General features: G+C 41.6%; 1 protein-coding gene across 9 annotated transcripts in view; it reads right to left on the minus strand.

Annotated features, from left to right (window-relative positions):
- The window catches only part of nrxn3b (neurexin 3b), a 279282-nt gene that overhangs the window by 65856 nt on the left and 191923 nt on the right, over nucleotides 1-21503 (minus strand). For all 9 annotated transcript variants that reach the window (XM_051408679.1, XM_051408673.1, XM_051408671.1 and 6 more), the window contains one exon: nucleotides 4392-4573. In XM_051408679.1, the coding sequence (XP_051264639.1) occupies nucleotides 4392-4573 (182 nt within the window). The remainder of the gene's footprint in view (nucleotides 1-4391; nucleotides 4574-21503) is intronic.

Below are 21503 nucleotides of genomic sequence, written 5' to 3' on the forward strand. Positions count from 1 at the left end.
TTTCGCGCAATTTGCAACCACCATAGTTCCTCCTTTGCGAATCTGCGATACACCACAAGATGCCACTAAACTCTACACACTGGTCCTTTAAGCTTTAAACCTAATAGGACCGCTATTTGCACAGCTAACTAGCTAAAGGTAGTTACAGTTAGCAGCAGTTAGCAGTTATTTTAGTAATGGGTAAAGCTATCTGTCCATCAGGAAACTCCATCAATTGCACAGAGAGCTGAGGCAGAGCAGCCAGAGGACATCAGAGGGAAACCAGAAAATATTTACTTCATAAAATATGATCCAAGTTTAACAAAACTTAAAATTATACAATACAATACAATTATCAACCCAAAAAGTGGGAACACAAGTGCAAACCATAAAAAAATATGACTACTAATGTGATTTTGTAACGAAATGTAAAGCTTCTTAACAGTTCTCTAACATAACTTCAAATTCAAATGAAATAATCCCTGTTTAGATTGAAATGGTAAAAGCAAACAAGTAATAAACTATACATCACAACAAGAAAGGTTTATAGTTCAAACAAATGCAGCTCAGTTTATAAGAGCTTTAATGTCACATTTACCCATAAAGCGGCGATTGGAGTTTTCATTGTAATGACTTTGTATGGAGTGAGGCATATTTTTAAGTTACCTGTTACAGAGAAGGTGTTGCAATACTCAGTCTTTATCTTGTCAGGTGTCTTGCTGTGATTTTCTCCCTTAATTGGAAACCAAAAGAGCTGCCAGACATGAAACTTGATGGAGCGTTTGCAATTCCAGCTCCCCCTGACTCCAACTTGTCACCTACGACGTCTCTGCAGAAATGAGTTTATCTGGGCTCACTGGAGCCGTGAGGTACCTGGCCTCAGCTCCCTCGCCTTGGTCTACTCTACTGTTCAAACAATGTAAAGGAGAAAAGACAGGGTCTTTCTGGTGGCTGAGGCACGTACAATGTTAATATCATGTCCTGTAATCAAACCCAGTTCAGGACTGTCATGCCCCCCCCCTTTTCTCTCTGTCTCTCCGTCTCTCCTGTCTCTAAATTTCTGAAATTCACCTTTTTAGATAGTAGACTACAGCATTCAATTACAGGATGCATCTTAGCTAATGTATATTTTTGCAGCACTCATATCTATCCTTTATTTACCTTGAGATTTTCACTGCCACTGATGATACCTCAGCAATCACAGTTAAAGTGTCTTCAAAGAAATAGAAGGTACCGATTTTCCTTTCATATCCAGACAATATTCTGACAATTTTGAAACCTTTAATAAAATTTCACCACCACATTTATCTCTGTAATAAGGTTACCTCAATGTCTTTTAAGCATACAGCTTCTTTCTTTAAGTCTGCGTCATTAATTGTTCTGTCTGTTTATGGCAGTTGCTCTTCTAAGTTGTACTTAAATGATGTAGCAGAGATGAGATTCTGAAGGATTTATCTCTATGTGTATGTGTGTATCTTGGGTAATCTTCACCTGCAGTCATGTGCAGTCCCTGGTGAGAGACTATGTGAGTCACGACCGGCACATCTAGCCCACGGCTTAGAGCTTTTCTGTCATGGATTTAAGCTTACACACACACACACACACACACACACACACACACACACACACACACACACACACACACACACACACACACACACACACACACACACACACACACACACACACACACTTCAACCCCACATACACATTCAGATGATCTTTTACTATATGCAACACCAAACACAAGATGTCACCTGACAAGGATCCTCGTCTGTTTCACGCTCTGTATCTGAACTCAAATGAACTCGTACACGAAACACCAGCAATGGCAAAATGTCGTGCTCACCTCTGCAAATTACCCCAAATTGCCCCTCAGATTTCAAGCCAAGCATGCAGTTGTTCTTAGCAGTTAAAATGTAAACACTACAATCAGCATTTTAATTCATGATTGCCAAACAAGCCGTAAGCTAATCACAGAGAGGAGGGAGAGGAGATAATGAAGAAAGCAAAAGAGAGAGGGAGACTGAGGAGGGAGTCGGTGATTAGGTCTTGCCTCAAAATGTCTGTTTTCCTCTGCGCTCTCGGCTCTGCATGTTTAAGAAAATGCAATGTACGCCCATTTTTTTTCTGTCAGAGCAAACTGCAAGAACGAGATGCTTAAGTCTCAGTCAAGGCCAGTCAAAGACATTCACGTTCTCCTTGTGAAGTTTTATTAAAAAGCTTTGTATCTGTATGCAATAAAAAGAGTATAAAACTCAGCTTTTTCCTTTTTGTTAACTCCACCATGTCAAATATTCAGATATCAAAGATGTTACAGAGTGCTTAATGTGTCTTGACTTTAGTGTTCTGACTCTCAAGTAGTGACCTAATAATTGCAAAGGCTAAGGTAATGGCCCTGGGCTTGACCAGACCTTTGGTTAGACATATATCTAGAATGGACAAGCGTAACACCTTTAACCTTTTCCTTCAGATTAATTACTAAACACAAAACGCTGACAGCCAAGACCTGACGTCTGTCAGTTGTTATTTAATGTAATTTCAGCTAGGTCCGGAATATCTTCTAATTTAATAGCATTTCTATCACACATCAAGTTTATAGAGACTGCAAAGTTGTTTTAGCTGCAAATTAGACCATACCCATATTGTTGTGACCTTACTATAGAGCCAATATTCACACAAATACAAAACTGGAGGATAACAAAGTCAAATGTGGGGCGAAAATGATAATCTATTATTCAGATAACAACAACAAACATTAGAAGGGAGGTCAAGCTGTGGTTTATTTTTCTCAAGATGTAACCAAATCCACCAGTCTCACAGCTAAATATTCACTGAAGGTCTAATTAATTATTTACTGTTTACCTGTGGCAAAAGGTCCAGCTTTCTTCATTTGGTTTCTTGTTCAATAGCAATGTAATTGTGGGAAAAAGGGAGACTTGGAGTGCTGTGAATTTTAGCCAAGTATTTTATAGTTTAAGGGTACAATCATTGTTAATATTAAATGAAATCCACTTTGTTTTTTACACCCTTGGCTGTCAATAAATCATTTTAAATATTAGCAGTGCAATGTTAACCCACGCAGCACACACAAAAAAACCCTACAGTGTTCAGAACATGCTGCTTCTCTAAATGAATTGGCGAAATCTCCAGTTGCTTTTTTCTATTAATAAATTCATTAGCGCAATGAGACTGGCGGAATGAAGACATTCGCCGCCCAACGACTTGCAGCCAAATTATTAGAGATACCCTGCTTGGCTAGCTATGCTGTGATATCTAAAAAGCAGAATTAAAAATGCATTCCTTCTCCTTCCTTTAGGGACTCCTGCAATTACTCAGTCGGTTAGGGATGCAGGGAGGCGTTTCCCCGTGTCGCCATCGCAAGCTACTGTACATCTTTATCATTTCCTCTAGATTCATGCCTTTCCACTTCCTCTTTCACCTGTTCACGCACAGGCAAACACACACATTCACTTTATCTCTCTATACTGTAAAGGCAGCTCAAAACTGCTTGTTGTTGGCCCTCATCTTTACAGAGCAGATGGCTGCTTTTCTGCACCACATGGCCAGCACTCAGGAGATGAGGGGAGCTCTTTAAGAAGAAAAAGACTTTCAATCTGCTTTAGCAACTGTAGCTCCTCCTCATCATCACATCTTTTTTCGCATGGCGTCAGCAGCAACTACCCCCCACCCACCCCCAGCATCGCCTCTACATATCTCCATCGCACTGACTTGCCGCTCTGCATTCATCTAGCTGCTGTTGATGATTATGTAAATGCTTTATGCTTATGTAAACGAGTCAAACACAAGGTCGCAAAGTGAGATTATTAGGATGCTGCATGGATGCACAGCCGACTGGCCAAGAATTCCAACTCACAACCCCCTGTTTCTATCATGTTATTCCAACATGTGGCAATACACTGCATATGTATGGAGAACCACATTCATTATTCATGCTGGGAGTCAGTTCGAATGGTGGAGAAGTAGGGTTATTCTGGAAGAGGATGGCGAGCAGAGACTTAGAGTAGAGGAGTAAGTTATCTTTTTTTTTTCTTTTATGGATCTGCACCGTTTGTATAATTCAGTTTGAGTACGATGTGCTGAATTTGGCCTGAAGACTGCAATAAGTAAACCTTGAGGAATGATTCAATGGTGTGTTTGTGGTCATCATCTCTGCCAGCTACAATTGTGGTTGTGATGCTAAAACCACATGAGTGCTTATGGCAAAAAAACAAGCTTAGATTCATTTATTGTAATTCATAGGTGCTAAACTGGCTTAGAAAAACAGTTCATAATTAGCTTGAAGCAGATGTTTAGCCTCAATATAATTCAATAAATGGCTTCAGTAGAGTGAATGTGCTATGAAGCTTTTAAATAATGTTCAATTGTGAATGGACAAAATAAGTACTTACAATGTGGAGCATGATGTAGTCACCCAGACGTGGGGCGCTGTCGATGCGGACGAGGATGCCGTCTTTGATAGTAGTGCTAAAGCCCACTGCCAGCCGGTCCGTCCGTGTGCTTGGCCTCTCATTATTTGGCCACGTGTATGTGATCAGACCCCCTCCTTTACCAAAGATATATGTGGTGCCAGCTGTGGAAACACAAGAAATAAAAAAGGGAAGCAATTAGATTTGTTCTAGGAGAAGCAGAGGAAGGTAAAGAGAGATAACAGATGTAAAATTCAATTCTGTGATGTACAAACATACTGTAACTAGACACTAGGGAGCACAGGGCCGTCACCAACAAGACACTTTTCTGACAAAACTAGAGCTAAACTACCTCCATTAAGACCTAAAACAACTGTAATTCCTTTACTGCTACTTTGCCACTGCTACAGTGTAAATGTGTCGAGATCTATTTTAGATTTTTAATGGTATCCAGCCACCACCACCTTTTGGGTAGAAGTCAGTAGTTCCCCTGGCGCCATCTATGACCTATCCAGCTCTTAAATATAGCCCCTTTCCAGGGAATAACAGCCAGTATGACCAGAACCGGATAAGTCTCCCAATCCTCATGTATTATATATGAGACCTGCAACCAAAGAACAAAGGCGGGCACAAGAAAGGAGAGAAGGGGGGAAGAAAATCGAAGAACCTTCGTCTGGTTTAATTTGACAAATGGAGTGCAGAAAAAAGGTCCTCAGTACCAGTGGGGGTAGAGAAGCTCACCAGAATTACATTTTTTGTTATTACATCAGCCACTATGCAGATTTGTGTCAGATTAGAGGCTCTGATTGGATCAAGCTTGGCCCTGAGCCACAGAATCTGTGAAAGATGTTTGCAGATTTTGTTTTTTTTCCCTAGTCACGTGTAACAAAAAAAAAAAAAGAAAAAAAAAGAAGAAAGTTTCATTATTTGGTTGCAGGGTCGGATTCGATTCCAACTTCTGAATGCTCCCTAAGGTGCGTCAGAATTAAAGCACTGAATCCTTGAGCCGCTTAGCCATCTTGTCCACATTTAGGCAAAGATAATCAAGAGATCAAAGGCATTAGACCCACCGCAGATAGACTTGTGGGTGAATCAATATGGGAGAAGAAACAGACTCCTGCGGCCTAAGGAAAGTGGAAAGCATTTGGCCCATCTCTGAGGCTGACAGGGGGTTGCTAATGAAGTCTCAGAGTTCTTGCATCAATACATGAATTCATTTTTTTCTGCCTCCATCATCCCTCTGCATCCCTTTCTTCCACATCACCTCTCTCCCTCCGTCTCCCCACCTCCTGTCGTTCCTCTCTTTTCCATTCACTTCCTCCCCAAGTCACCTGAACATCTGTTTGGCCTTGTGATGGGTGCCCAGCTGTCTCACTGTTTCCCCTATGAAGCGGCCAACAATCTGCTCTGTGGTCCATAATACCCTGGAGACTGCAAGAACATATGGATGAGAGGGAGTAAGAGAGAGGGAGAGACTCTGTCGACCAGATAAGTGTCTCTATTTGCCTTCGAGCGCACAAACAGGTCTGCATTTTACACACCTCAGGTGACAGCAATGCAAACCACCAACTGAGGTCGTATTTGTGACAGGAAAAATATCTAAACAAGTGAAGCATCCCGAGCCTCAAACAACTGCTTTACTTGTAACTAATAACTGTACATGGCTGGTTTAACACAGATGCCTCCCTTTGAGATTTCTTTTTGTTTTTTCCTGAAGAGAAACAATAAAATCTCTCCATTGCTCTCAATGACATTGCACCAATTGGAGCTGATGTTTGCATCATATATCACCTGCCTCAAATAGCTCATTTCCTCCATGGCATCTGGCTGAAAACAAGGCCCTGATGCCATGAAGAGAGCAGATAGCAGCCTGCAGCCAGGTTGCACCGGATCTGGCCCCGCTGTCTCACTGCCTCAAAGTTTCTTCCTGCCAAAAGAGTTCAGGCAGACTTGGGATCAGTTTCCCCAGCAAACGAGCAAACTTCGCCTATCTCATCTAACACACGCTCTTTTTTCTGGAGGGGATGACGATGATGAGCAGCAAAGATACAAGCACCCCGGGGAGCCAATTATCACATTGAGGAGATTTGCTTAGTGTTTCAAGAAGACAATGTTCGGCATGAAACACACACAAAGGCAGCCACACACACTCCGACTGACACACACACACACACACACACACATAGAGAGGCGGGCTGACGGAAGCATAAATGCACATCGTGATGCTCAAGTATAAAAAGTGTGCAAACACGTCTGGTACATGCAAACACTCAAAACAAGATGCATTCTCACATGCAATCACACAAGTGGGTGATTATCTGCACAAGTACAGAGAAGAGAGAGAACTCAAGATCGCTGAAATGTTGCACATTTCCCTAACAACCTGCTGGGCCCAGACTGCACCGGCTGTATATCCACACAGGGAGAGGAAGTCCACTGCATATCAATTCATGCAGTCATTGTGTGCAAAATCATCAAGTGTGATATCATTTCTGATACTCGCCGAAAGATTTCAACAGAGAAAATGGTGGTTAGTGACTGTGAGGAAATGTAGACTTGTGGAGGCCAGGCTGAACTCCCAAGGTCAGTTGAGTTTCATTTAAATAACTTCACTACAGGGCAAAGGGCTTTTCCACTCAAGTGTGGATGTAGGGAGCACTAGTATAATTGAAATTTGGCATATTTTTTATTTTCTAGCATATTTTAGCATGCCTACTCTCAATTACCTCAACTAACACCACCTTGGGGCATTAACCCGGGCCCCAAAACTGTTAATAAACAATAGTCTTTTCAAGGTTGTTTTTTTTACTCAGTATTAAAAAATCAGCTAGTCTTAAAGCAGAATGTAAAAATGAAGAAAAGGCTAAGGCTTTTCTTCATTAAAATGAAATAAATCAACATGTGCCTATTGCTTTCACTGTTTTGCAGCAGTGTGTGCTCTACATTAGCAAGAAGATCTCACATTAGTGCTTTGGCAAAAACCTTTTAAAATGTGCATGTAATTAAAAGAGTACAAAAAAAACAATGTCATTCATTGTCTGGAAGATAACTTGGTTCACTAATAAGACTTTTAAAGAAAAGGAATCTCTGTAACAGAGTGCCAAAGTGATGGGCTTGTACACTGTTTTTGCTCCTTGATTTGTTTTGTTAAGAGTGCAACAAAGACTGATACAGCCTCTAGGATGTTGATCCAGTCATACATATTAAAGCACTAAGGTAAAAGCAGCCCAATCTTTTATACGCTTTTTGGAAAATGGCTGTGAAACTCCTCTTCAAGTTTGCCGTCAATCCTGTGTCACTTTTCTTTGTAATTACTACAGACATTTCATCTGCTATAGTGTTCCTTCCTGGCACTCTTTCAGGGACGGACGCCGACAACTTGCTGCCATTGTTGCTTGCAAGGTTGAAACGTTTTGCCAGTAAACAGCAGAAATGAAACATCTAACACACATGCCTTCCACAGCCATCACGTCCTGGTGAAAAGCCAACTACAGGGAAAATATCATCAAAGGAATCAAATCTACAAACAGATTACTGCACAAGATGTTATTTTGGTGGATCAGAGGGGACTTTCATCTCCATCTTTGAATAATGTAATCTTGCCATGGCCAGTGGGTACTGGAGGGAGGCCATTTGAAATCTAATTGTAGCATATGGGTGCTCCATTGATTCCTGAGTGAAGGGATGGGAGATAGGAAGCCCTCTGGAAGAAATAATGACCAATGTTGATTTTCTTTGATACTTTTTTGATAGTTAACAACACAACTAAATAAAATACTTCAGTATGAGCCTTAAAAAGCTATTGTGTTAGTTCTGAAATAAAGGCATTGCACTGATGCATTACTCTCCAGTGTTGTGATTCATTGCATCTGCAGTGTGCCTCCGTTTAGAGACAAAGTGTAGATGAGAGACTAGGTCAAAGCCTTGGCCTCTATTTCGCAGAGGTCCCCTGAGGCGTGGGAGTGCAGACAGAAGGTCAGGACACCTGTCTGCAGAACAGAACTATGTCCTGTCCTTCAGGCCCCACACGTGACATTACCCAACCAGAGAAAAGAAGAAAAAAAGAAAAGAAAAAAAAGAGGTGGATATGGCATTTTCACACAGAGACAGAAAGGACAGAAGGTCACCAGTTTCAATACACCTGACCAGTGGGAAAAACCTGGGAGGAGCATAGGAGATCCCCTTTTAAGCCATTGCTCCAACTCAGTCTACGGTAGTTGAAAAAATATATATACATTTTTTTTTTTACATACAATTTTTACAGGCATGTTTGCACACTCTCCTCCCTCTCTATCTTTCACATACAGATTTGAACTGTACTAGGCAACAATGCTATCTATAAAAGAGCAAAAAGAGCAGAGCAGCTGCCATGGCGCACGTCTGTTACAACTGGGTAATTGGTTGTATTCAGGCTTCACACCATGCTGTGATAAAACCCTCTGTTTAGAGGCAGCTGGTAGAGGACCTACAGTAAAAGACTGGTACTGTCTGTCCAACTGCACAGGCTGCAGGGAGGCGGTGGTCAAGATTTTAATTTTAAGTTTAAAGTTTAGTTTTAAGTTGGATCGGTGTGTGCCTGTACTTGAGTGTGCATGTGTGTATGGGCAGCCACAAAGAAAAAAGGTGCCACAGCCAGCTACCCACAAGGCACAGCACTGTAGCGGGTAAATGCTATAAACTCTGTGTGAGTATGCATCCACACACTCAAAGTCATCTGCATAGACACGTATGAGTCTATGAACTTATGAACGCACACACATCCACCAGCACACACACACACACTTCCTCTCCTTTCTCCTTGGTGTGTGTTGTTTATGTGCTTTTATGTCTTTCCCCTTGTTATCTCTTGGGCTTTCTGCAGCGCTGGCACCCCAGGGGATGGAAAAAGAAGACAAACACGGTTTGATGTGGTTGAATTTTCTGCCATCGGAGAATGAGGAAAAGAAAGAGGAGCCTTTAAAAAAAAAACCTGAAAGTGAGATGCAAAATGTAATTGCCTCCTCAATCACGTTCAAAAGAACTCTATCATCACAATGCTTTCCCCTGCCGCGCTTCATACATGGGGAATTATTAGGCTTGCTGTCCTTTACACAACTACAATAAGGAATCATTGGCAGAGGAATCAAATTGTGAGATACTGAGCTGTGTAATCACTGGGATTTATCTCCATTTTACAACCTCTTATCATTTCATAATTCATATTTCCAACTGTTGCCTCTCCCCTCTGGGATAGAGTGAGGGACGAGACTGATGATTGAATGCTCCCACTCTCTCGCTCTATCCTCAATCAGTTGCCAGAAGCTAGTGTACAGCAAATGGCTAAAATGCTACAGATGTATGCAGTTGTGCGTGCATGTGTGCTGTTGGACTTTTAATGTATTTCCATGGCATATACACGTGTTTGTGTATGTGTGTCTCTACTTTGTCACGACACATGGTGGCCATGTGTCCCATCTCTCATCAGCGACACTGAACAAAATGCAGAATATGATTGATGAAGGGCAGTGTGTTGTGAAGAATGGCTATGTAAAGAAAACAGCCAGCCTTGAATGATTTACACTGTCTGTTTCTCTGTTATAATAAGCTGTAGCATTATCACACTATATGGATTCACGCGCCAAAAACCAGGGGTAATAGAAGTGGCAGAAAAATGGAGAAGAAAACAAAGACAGAATGGATAGAGCATGCATAGTGAAGAGTGGAAGGATTTTGTAGGCAGTCAGCGCTGTATTATGATGTATGTGCAGTAAAATACAGAATTGGGATTGAGACACACATTTTTTTCTTGAGTCTTACTAAGATCTGCCCTAAAAGTGCCATTTTAAATACAAATATATTAAGTCTCATTAAATTTTATATGTATGTAATTATTTTGTATCAAGTATGACGACTGGAAGGGAACAGTCATGTGTAAACATAAAGGAAACTTGCCAAATAGGTGGCAGAAAACTACTAGGCGATAACACAGCACAGTCTGCGATTATAACTTAGAAAGTTATTTCCCAGTCTACACAGTGCGCATAGAGGATTGTATGGCTTACTCTATATTGTATAACATTTTGTCAGAGTCATATTCTAACTTTATGAGCCAGAGCCCACTAGCAAATGCAACAAAGCGAGGCAGAAACTCGGGCAGCTTCTGCTGCTCTGGAAGGAAAGCAGCAGCAGCAGCCAGGATGATAAAGTCTGAGCCGCTGGGCAGCAGCTCCGCTCACTGGGATTGAGCAGTCAAATACTACAGTGGTTGTATTTTGTGCTACAGTTGCCCAACAATGCCAAGAGAAGCTAAGGCTTCTCTGCTGCAGTGAGATTTAGTGCTGACACGTTTTGTTGGAGTCGGTTGTGTGTGCCAGTGCAGAGGGTAAGAGGAGAGTGCAGGTGACAGGAAACGAGCAATGTCAACAGGGAGCATATGAACATATTGTGCTTGTGCGTAGGGCTGCAACTAACCATATTTATCGGTTTATCTGCCAATTATTCTCAGTTTTTCTGTGAAATATATAAAAAGGCTAAAATTTTTCAGAACCCAAGGTTACGTCTTCAAATTGCTTGTTTTGTCCCCTTCCACTCAGAAATTTTTCTTCTTGTTCCTACAGTTGGATGTTCACTGCAGAATGATATGTGAGAGATATGTCAGAGTTTTAAGGGGCAGGGCCTACCAGCATGATTTGTGACATCACAAATAGTTTAGAAGTCAGTCCTGGTCCAGTATGCAACTTGTACAGTGTGATGTAGAAACTTAAAGCCACCAGTGCACATCCACTGAGAATGGACTACAGTAAAATAGGAAACATCTTGTGTGCAGCAGAAAAACTTTAGAAATGAACAAAATTTGCATATTCAGAGATTCTGGGATTTTTAATGAGGTAGGAATAGATGCCTTTTTAATGATTTTAATGTGGAAATTATACTTTTTGTTGCAGACACACATTATTGTTCCAAGCAGACTATTTATATGTGATGCAATACATGTCTGGAGGGGATGTTTAAATAGTTTCAGTTTGCTATCATACATGGCAAAGAAAAGCAACAAATCCTCAAATCTGTGAAGCTGGAACCAGTGAATGTTTCGCTTTGTTCTTGAAACAAGACAAACTATTTATCGATTAACAAATTAGTTGACAATTAGCTGTATCGATCGACTCATCGATTAATTCACTAATCATTTCAGCTCTAATGGTGTAACCGATGCTGAACAATCAGTTGCCACTTTATTAGGTACAACTTGCTTAAACTAATGCAGTCAAATACAGCATATCTGTAATAAATCCTACCTTCATGAGGGTATAATGTTTCACTTTGGTTAAAAGTGTTTTAAAGAGGTGCTGTTGAAACTGAAGGGTCTATTTAAAAGGTTGTAGGTTGTTTGTGCTGCTGTTACTAAGAGGTGTTTGTTATATTTTGTCCATCACATTTATATCAAAAAGGGTAGAGGCCTCTCAGTGTAACAGAGAACGAACTTACCCCAATATCAGACCACTGAGTCTTCTTGCATCAAATAACATTTTAGAAAATAGAATCTGCTAGAGAAACTCAACTCTCTTCAGGTTAAATAAAAGTGGCAGAGTAACTGTATATTTAAACCAGATATGGTATTCTTTAATTAAAATGAAAAGTGCTAACATTACTTATTATGTGTCATTAAGGTGGTAAGCTTATATAACTGTCCATACAGCAGCAGTGTATAACGAAGGACATATTATAAACCCTGCACACCCACACAGGTGTTTTAATTCATTTTAGTCAAATGGACCTGAGCAGGCTATGCTATGTAAGGTTACCATACTCACTGCTAGGTCAGATTTGGCCCAAGGGCTATTTGACATCCCTTTTCCATCGGTTACACTGAACCACCATTACTCTTGTTAGGATCATAAAATGTATCCCTTGCTTGAATATTACTCCTGAGACTTACCTGGCTGGCATAATGAACTATCCAACTGTTAAAGGGTTATTTGCATGTCTTCTACAATAGCTAATTCTTCCCTGTGGCTTAGAATCAATGTGGAATGTATGTAATTGGATTGTGCTCAGAAACACTTGAGGTGCAATGACTTCCAACGACGCAACACACGGTGAGATGGCTCAATCAAAAAGTTCTTATCTTTTTTGTCACCCTTCATTGGTGGGGGACATACTTGACATATTTCCATGATGAACAGCTTGATTTGCCATCTGTATCGCGTTGCTGAGGCAGAAGTGGGGAGATGTGGAGAGGGAGAGAAGGGGAGAGTGGTAGAAGAGTCACTTTTTGCAGTAGGAACGAGGACAGACGTAGAGAATGGAGGAACACAGATGGAGAGAGAGTCAAGTGGCATAGATGTAAGCCTGAGATGTTCAGCGCCCCCCTTCTGCCCCACCTCCCTCTGCTCAGAGCAACAGGAAAATACATTGGTTCCTTACTCACGGGCATGTCAAACCATCCTCAGATCGCTACAGAAGAACGGGGAGATGGACTCACAGACACCCATTAACGAAGCAGTCATGTATCCTCACTTCAGCTTCATGTAACACTGCAAAGGCGCAAATGTGAGTACACGGAAGCGGAAATACCCACACATACACACACAGACTTGAACAGCAGAAGGTGAGCCATAACAACTCTCCCCTCATTACTGCGAAACTCGGATAGCAAGTCTCACCCACCCGCCCTCTTCTCTCTTCCAACCCCCCCGTCTCCCCCTCCTGCTGCATTACTGACACTCTTCTCTGTTGTAGCGGCGAGCGGACAGAGAGGAAGGGCTTTAAATGATTTTTTTCTCGGTTCTCTGGAGATGTCAGCTCCTATTCTCTCTGGTTGGAAAGGGAAGAGGATGAGGAAGAGGGAAGGGGGTCTGAAGAGGATTTCAGAGGCTGGGGGGAGGAGGGAGGGAGAAGGGAATAGGGGGGTTGCAGCTGAGATCCACGCAGCACTCTAGGCTACAAAGAAGACCTGTCTGCCGACTTTAATGCTGCACGCCGCCACCAGTAGAATTTTTAGAAAGGGGAGAGAGACGTTGCAGAGAGATGAAAGGAAAGAAGGTACGAGGTAGGAGAGACGCAGGAGGATGCTGGGTAAAAGAAGAAGAGACAGACGAAAATGGGCAGAAAAGGCGGATAAAAGTCAACTTGAGATGGCGAAAACACACAAAGATTGCAAATAAATTGTTGGGACACTTGCACACTAAAGCTCTGTAAAACCTGACTCAATCCAGCTTCTTTCTATGGCAAAAATTAGCATTCTGTCAGCTCTAGTGTTGATGTTCACACTGCTCTCAGCGAAATTAGGACATGAGTGTCTCCTTCGCATCATTCATAATGCATGACACACAATGTGTGTGAGGCATATCACTTCTGAGGCAGGCCACACCAAACCCTGCTGAGGATTAGGTGAAGAAGATCTCCTAAAGAATAAGGGATTCCAAGATGGCTCCGAGTGGAAGCATCATTTATAATTGAATCTTCCCCAGAGGATAGTGCAGCCTGTCTGCCTTTGCCAAGCTTCGCAGAGAGCCCAGAACTCCTCTCCTCCTCACTGACTCCCAGTCTGTCTCTCTCTCCCCCGTCTCTCTGCAATAACTGAAAGGCCCTCATACACAAATACAACACAGCAACCTCAGCCACTGATCTTATCCCAAGGCCTTTATGACTCAAACCCCAGTTGGTCACATTGACTCATTCTGAACTTTTTACAAACTCGCCTTTTTTGTGCCACGAAGTGAGAAAAGTTTCAATTGTACGCACAATGCCTTACAAAATTGGTTGTGGATTGTCCTACAAATGGTGACATCAACGCTTGAAAGTGCTTCATGTGTATCTTCAAGTTACTAGAAACTCCATAATGTTCACTCATCAAAGCATCAGTGAAACTGAAAATTAACCAACAAGATATTCATTAAAAGAGATAAAAGATACTGCATAAGTGAATAATAAAAATAATATGTGACTGTGTGGTAGTTTACAGTGTTTTGTAGTATTGTGAGTGCATTATCCTTTGAAGGCTGACCATTTGTGTGTTCAGTTCTCATTGTAGTCTACAAAATCAGTGTTCGTGTGCAGGTAGACTTTTTTTTTTTTTACACATTGTGTTGAATGACTATCTCTAACAGTTACTTGTATAGAGGGCCCTGTGTTGAATCATGTTGGCTGAATAAAGAGTGTGCCCTTCCAGTGAGGCAGATAGGGTTGCTAGTGTGTGTTATTTTTCAAAAAATGTCAACAAGCAGCAGCAAATAAATTTTGTTAGTTTGGTTTGTTTGCCTCAGACAAGTTGTGTGCAGAATGTAATAAGTCCAGATGTATTGACTATCCGTCAGAGTGGCTGCCACCTTCGCCACACCAAGCAACCAGCTCCAGTATTTGCTTGAGGGCAGGTAGCTGGTGTTAATATCAAGCACTGATGCCAAAGAAAGATATGTAATACCTCCTATCTCCTCCTCACCTGGCTTCAACAGAAAAGTTTGAAAATGTGGGAATTGATCATTCAGGCGTCACTTCTGCTTATAGTCTATCTCTCAGAGTAGATGTAGTTTGAAATGGAAACTGACAGCCACAAACAAGATGTTGCAACTGAAGGAGAAAGCGAGCCTTACTTTTACATGCCTTCCCTGACAAAATCACCCATTCTTCTGACATGTCAGCTGTGTAGTTCAATTACAGGTACACTCTATTTATAAAACAAGTTGAGAATCTCAGATGCCCACCTGCCTTTGAAGAATATGGATTAGAGAGCTGGACGGATGGATGCTAAAAGGAATCAACGTCTCGTACGAAGCACGGCTAATCTTCCCTTTGATATCGACAACATCAAATAGAAAAGTACTTGAACCTGAAATGCTATACACAGTAATGGCTCTTCCTCACAGGGGAAAACAAACAACGCAATCAAGTTGACAATACAGATCTCTGTTTTTTTTATATCAAACTCAAACTGTGAATAAACATGCCTGGTGACCTTTTTTGTTTGCTCTGTGACTTCCTTTTGTCTGAATTTGATGACTGCCCGCTGAAACACAGCTTCATTGTCTTTTCCAAAGCTAGACCAGCTGTGCCTGCGGTTGGCATAGCAACCCCACATCCTAGCCACCAATGTCTGTGACAAACGTGATATCGTCTCCAACCTACCTAAATCAGACACCTTTCTGTCTCACTGATAAACTCACAAGCAGTCCCTCCCCACTAATGATGCAATGCACCTTCCACAACCCCGTACTCTCTCCATCATACACAAACAGAAAAAAAAAAAAAAACACACTCAGAAAAAAATGCAAGCTGGAGTGTGGGGCAGGAAAAAAATTTCAATCAAGTTTGTACTTTTCAGAAGTTTGTACTTTTCCTCAGCCGCCTCCCTCTGAGCCAAGGACTTCAATTCCACAGTAACATTTAACGTGTTGCTCACCATAGCCCTCTTTTTCTCAGCAAACAACTCTTCAATTTAAGCCGAGGCCTGTCATCAATGAAAAGCTTGATGAAGTGATTGGTTTCGACAGGTAGCTCTTATTTCAGTGTGACATGCATTGGAACCTGTGAGGTACGCAGGGTCCAGAGTTAAGTGCACCAGTCTGCCATCTTTTTATGGACGCAATCAGTACATGGTAATGGTCATTCATCAAAGCAAATCAGAATCTATCTCTCTGTGGGGCTTCACCTGTGTGCGACACCGAGCACATCGCCTCGGTGTTATTTCATGCCGCAGGAGGCGAGAGTTTTCATGTAAAGGTCTTTGATAAGTTGACTTTGAGTGAGACTTAGAGCTGAGCTTCGGTGTTGGTAGTAATAGGTGAGACTTCAATCACTCATTAATGTTTTTGCAAGTCTGATAACGTCTGCAATGATATAGTTAGGTTGAGTAATATACAGCATATTACTGACACAGTAAAGACAGGTTGGTGACAAATTCTAGGGTAAAAAACTGTATGAGTGAGTGGAGAAAATGCAGATACTTTCAAATAGGTAAAAAGCCGTCACTGGATGATGTGAGTATGAAAATTATGACAATTTAGCCTACGTCACCAGATCTGAACCAAGCTAAAAAACTATGGGAGATTTTGTCTGTTTTAGACAGAACTGTACACCACCATCAACCAAGAGGCAAATGGGGGAATATCTTTTGGAAAAATGGAGTTCATCCATCCAGTAGAGCTCCGGAGACTTGTCGAATCTATGCCAAGAAGCATTAAAGCCTTTCTGGCAGGTTGTGGTGGTACAACATCTTGCTAATGCTGCAAGCACAATTTCACACATTGTCAGATTAACGGAGACCGGAAGTCATTCATTTCAATGGAAGGTGAACGACAGACAGTAATTTCCCCAATGGCATTTTTCCAAACCTTCACTTGAAATCGGACCAACCTGAAATAGGAACTAATGGGCAATATTTTTGCTTGATTCAGTAAAAAAAAAGAGATTTTTTGTAACAACAAAATGCATTTATTTCGAATATAAATTATTATTATTTAACTATGGTTTATACTTGTGATATAATAATGGTGATTATAATGTAACGCACCATTCTTTTCAACCCATTCACTCATTTACCAAGCAGCTACTTGCTGCTCATGATCACATAAACACTTGCAATTTTACTAATCTTGAGAAGCAAGCTACACAAACCAAGCTTTGCATTTTGGTCACATTAACTGTTTAGTCATTAAGGCAATGGTACCAAGACAAAGCCAGGACTAGGCTTTATTGCATGGTCTTTTGATGGTTCCATCCAATTCTGTCAAGTAAAAAATCCACTGTTTTGGGTGGTGGGGATCATATCCACCAAAATAGAAATAAGTTGTGCATGTGATGTAAGACACAAAATTCATTCTTCCATTAATCTAGATACCTAGAATGTATCAATAATATTTAAGCTTACATGCACATTAATCTCTTTCTTTTACTCTTTCTCTTAGTCTAAACAACACACACACAAACATACACTACTAACGTTAGATAGATTGCACACCCTGTGACTGAGACAGTCTTTATCACTACAACTGGGTTCCAATATTGGAGTGGTACTCTGTGGTTGCTGTTTTCCAATTCCCTCCGGCAGGTGGTTTGACTTCAGCCCTCTATTGAATGTGTCAACCTTATAATTAATGCCCTCCCTCTCTTCAATTCACCTCCACTCTCTCCTCTCCATTCTTCTCCCAGGTCCTCTTCCCTCACCATTGACCAGCTACCTTGACCGTGTCTTGCCGGTAGTTCTACCCCGCGCTCCAAGGACATTGAGCACGAGACAAAACAAAGCAGTGACTCAAGCCATGGGAGGAAAATTTGGCGGCGGAGCCACAATCCATTTCCGTTCAGTCATTTGGCCACAAAGCCGTGGAGAGGTCGGTCCTGCACCACCTCCTCTGTTATCTGTTTCCAATCCCTTATCAAAAGGGGGAGAATGGGTTTAGGAGGAGGCAGGGAGGGGATGGAGCAACGGAGATAGATGCTTAAAAGGCCACTGCCACGCAGCCTATCTACAAAAAAACAAGAGGAGTTGCAATCAATGAGAGGGGGGAGGAAGGGACAGGCGTGAGGTAAAGGGTATTTCTTGAAAGCTGCAATTAACGGAATACTTAAGCGGGAGTTATGGATTGGCGATAGGCAGGAGGGCGTATGCCAGTCTCACTGAGGACACTACAAAGACACTAAGTGAGCACGTGTTTGAAAAGATTGCGCACATCTGCATGCGCATGTGAGCCTGGGAGTATGCAGCGAGCTTGTGTGAAAGTGCGTGCCGATGTGTATGCTGATCAGCGGCCAAGGCTTAGCTGAATTTGCCTGGGGTGAGGTTGAGAGGGCCTGGGGGAGTATGGAGGGCAGCGGGATGGAACATGCTGGCCTCTCACAGTGTCTTAGTGTCGGCCTAATTAAAGGCTAAGCCAAAAAGCTCTCCATGTTGTTGTTGCTGCTGTTCTGCGTGTGCGAGCATTGCATGTGCTCGCACTTGAAAGTGTGTCTGTGGCTGTTCAAGTGTTAGAAAACCTGTCCTTACATTTTTGTGTTTTTGTAAATACTAAATGGATAATTTGGGTATAGCCTCCTTTGTTTTGAAGAACAGATTCTAATTGATTAAATAGATACTATGCCCTGAGGAAGGAGACACTTCCTCCGGAACGTGTTGGCACAGAAAAATGTACTGAGGAAATCAAGCTGTCTTCCTGAATTTTCTGTATTTTCAGTGAAATGTCATATTTTGAGGGACTGGGCATTCCTTCAGCAGCCTGAATAAGACAGCTCTGTATAACTGAAGCTCAGGCGTGCATTTAAAAAATCATTATGCATTCTTTTTTATTAAACTTATATAAAATAATGTTCCACTTCTAGAAATTACTTGTGATCATTACTTATGAAACTCTGCTCTATGTATGTGTGTAGATTTGAGTGTGTAAGTGTGTCCAAAGTTTTTCTGATGTGCAGATGTCAGTGGCAATGTAAGTGAGTAGTACACCTAGATGCTAAGCTACCAAGTGTTTCTATCCCCTTCTTTTTCTACCATCTCTCTCTTTCTCATTCTTCTTCTCCTCCTCTGAATCTTTCATTCATACACCTAAGCCCCACCCATGCCATACGGCCCAGTTGCTGCCTTTGAAGATGTACTTAGCTGAACTGACGAGAAATTTAAAGCAAGCGACAGCGGCTTTCAACAGCTCATGAAAGGCAAAAGAAATCTGCAACTCTGTGTGAGTAAAATGGATGTGGGAATTGTTGCAGTGGCATGGGTAGCGGGGACAGGGACTATAGGCAAAACCTCTGTACAAAGCTTACTTCAATCCCTCAGCCCAGGCTCGCACACATCTTGGCTCATATGACACACATGAAAATGAGCAAATGCACAGGAAAGACAAAGAAAGCCTCAGCCAGCAGAACCCCTGAGCCAGCTTTGACAAAACAGGAACCAAAAATGCATCATTCAAAATGATTTTGGCATGTTAAATGTTAATGTTTCAACAGGGTTTTTTGTCTCCTTGCCCTGGGACAATACACTACCACAAAGCATGGGCTCTCAAGTTTTTTTTCTCACTCTGACTCCAAATTGAAAAATGTATGCCATTGCCCTGGGGAGTCAAGCTCATTAAAATATCTTACTACTCTTGTCATATGGAGACCTACCTATAGGCACACAATCCATTTTTGTTAAAAAGAAAAAAAAAACTGTAGATGCTCAGTGACCTACACACTTTAAATATGTTGCAATAGAAAGGCAAGGTGACAGGGCCCATTGTATAGTCTAGACATGAGCTCTTGTTTCATCAAAGGGAAGACATCAATCCGCGGGCTGAGCCAATAGGGCAACAGGTGCCACAGTCACAGAGCCTATCAGCATCTGACTTCATTTTACTGTGGCGTTGGATATGAATACTGATAGGGATGTGTTTGACTGTGTCGGGGGAGGCATAAATAGCAGCACAGACTATGCAAGAAGAGTAATAAATATCTTTGAACTTTCATGGTGTAGTTTTATGCATGTATATACACATACAACATAACTTGTATTGCTTTGCATATAGGTGACCGAGGCCTCTTGACATGAGGTTAAATTGTACAATAACAGTCTCCTGTCTGTTGTTATGGACAAAAGGCATATGTTTTGTATTATATACAGTAGTAGGTCTGTTCACCTTGAGGCGGCAAGAGTAGAATAATAATACATTGAATTGAACCATTTACTTGAGGAAAAAAAAAAAAAAAGTAAGAAAACCACACAGAAGCTCTTTCAAGTTCATAATTTTCCCCCACCGGAACCCAGAGCACCGTGTACCGACAAAGTACAATATGAAACACGAATCTCCTCTTCTTCAAAATCTCACTCTACAGCTATAGCACCTGCATTCTTGTTCACATCACTTCTTATCAAAGCATTCCTTATCTAGTGCACAACCTGGCTACCCCCAATTCCTTTGCTGCACTTGACACTGAGTTCCATGAAGGAAGTAGCAGAGCCTCAGCGGGAGGTCTAAGGCTGATTCAGAATATGACGAACTGAATGACTAATGTAATTGATAGATTGTGATAGGTAGTCCAGGTAAGGCATTGTGGTCTGGGCCAGCTGTGCAAAGGACCAAACAGAGAGGTCATTAGGGCAGCTATGGCAGGACTGCCCGCCCTGGACAGTGGCTAGTTTCAGAGGCTTTTATTCAACTTTTATTTAATTTGTAATATTATCTTTTTTTTACTTATTATAGGGGCAGTAGTAAGAGGCATTATGGGATAAAAGAATGCCACTAAAGCAGATTTGGGAATAGACTGACTGCGACATTGACCGTTACTATAGTGTACTGTACACTCAAATTCTACTCATTACTTCAAGGCATGGGATCACATATTCTATTAAAAAAAAACAGGATATGACAATAATGGAATTTTAAATGAAACACACGTCAAGGAAGTGAGCTGGGATGAAAGATAGGACTGGGAGGCATCGTTCTGCCATAACAGAGCATGTATACATCTACCCAACGAGCAACCCTGACATCAAACATTGAAACAAACTGAAAACATCAAAGCTGTCTCAGGGAGAACGTTTTGCTCTGTCAAATTTTGCATTACCTTGATCAATTTAAACTTTTATTTTGTTCCATCAAGAGCACCACAAGCACCCTGCCAGCAAGCACAATAGAAGTTCTTCAGACTGATGCCATTTCTATGCAGGCAGAGAGGCATTCACTGTTGCGAAAAAAAAAGGAACTGTTGATGGGATAGAGAAAGGAAAGGCTTGAGTGGGTGAGTGCCAGAGACTTCAAACTATGAGTGTATGGCTTTGCATGGATATGCAGGTGCATTTGTGTGCACGTGTGCAGGTGCATGTTTGCATATTCAGGCTGCAAGTATAAATTTCATCCTGAGACTCTCATATTTATTCAGTTGGCTGTGGGTCCTTATAAAATAGCCCCGGGCAAATATTTACATTACAGTATGCTGATTGCTTCACTAATGGCCGATGCGGAGTGTTCTATTGTGGTGAGATGAAGAGGCTGGTGAGGCGAGATACATGGTTTCAGCATAGTAACTAAGGGTGGCAGGAGTGAGAAGTGTAGTGTTGGGAAATAAACTGTTAATGTGCCTGGCTGACAGGGAAAAAAAACCTGAGAGAAATGGGAATATATGAAGCCTCACATCCCATTACCC

The sequence above is a fragment of the Dicentrarchus labrax genome, unplaced genomic scaffold, assembly GCF_905237075.1.
Source record: "Dicentrarchus labrax unplaced genomic scaffold, dlabrax2021, whole genome shotgun sequence".
In the NCBI taxonomy this organism is placed as follows: domain Eukaryota; kingdom Metazoa; phylum Chordata; class Actinopteri; family Moronidae; genus Dicentrarchus; species Dicentrarchus labrax.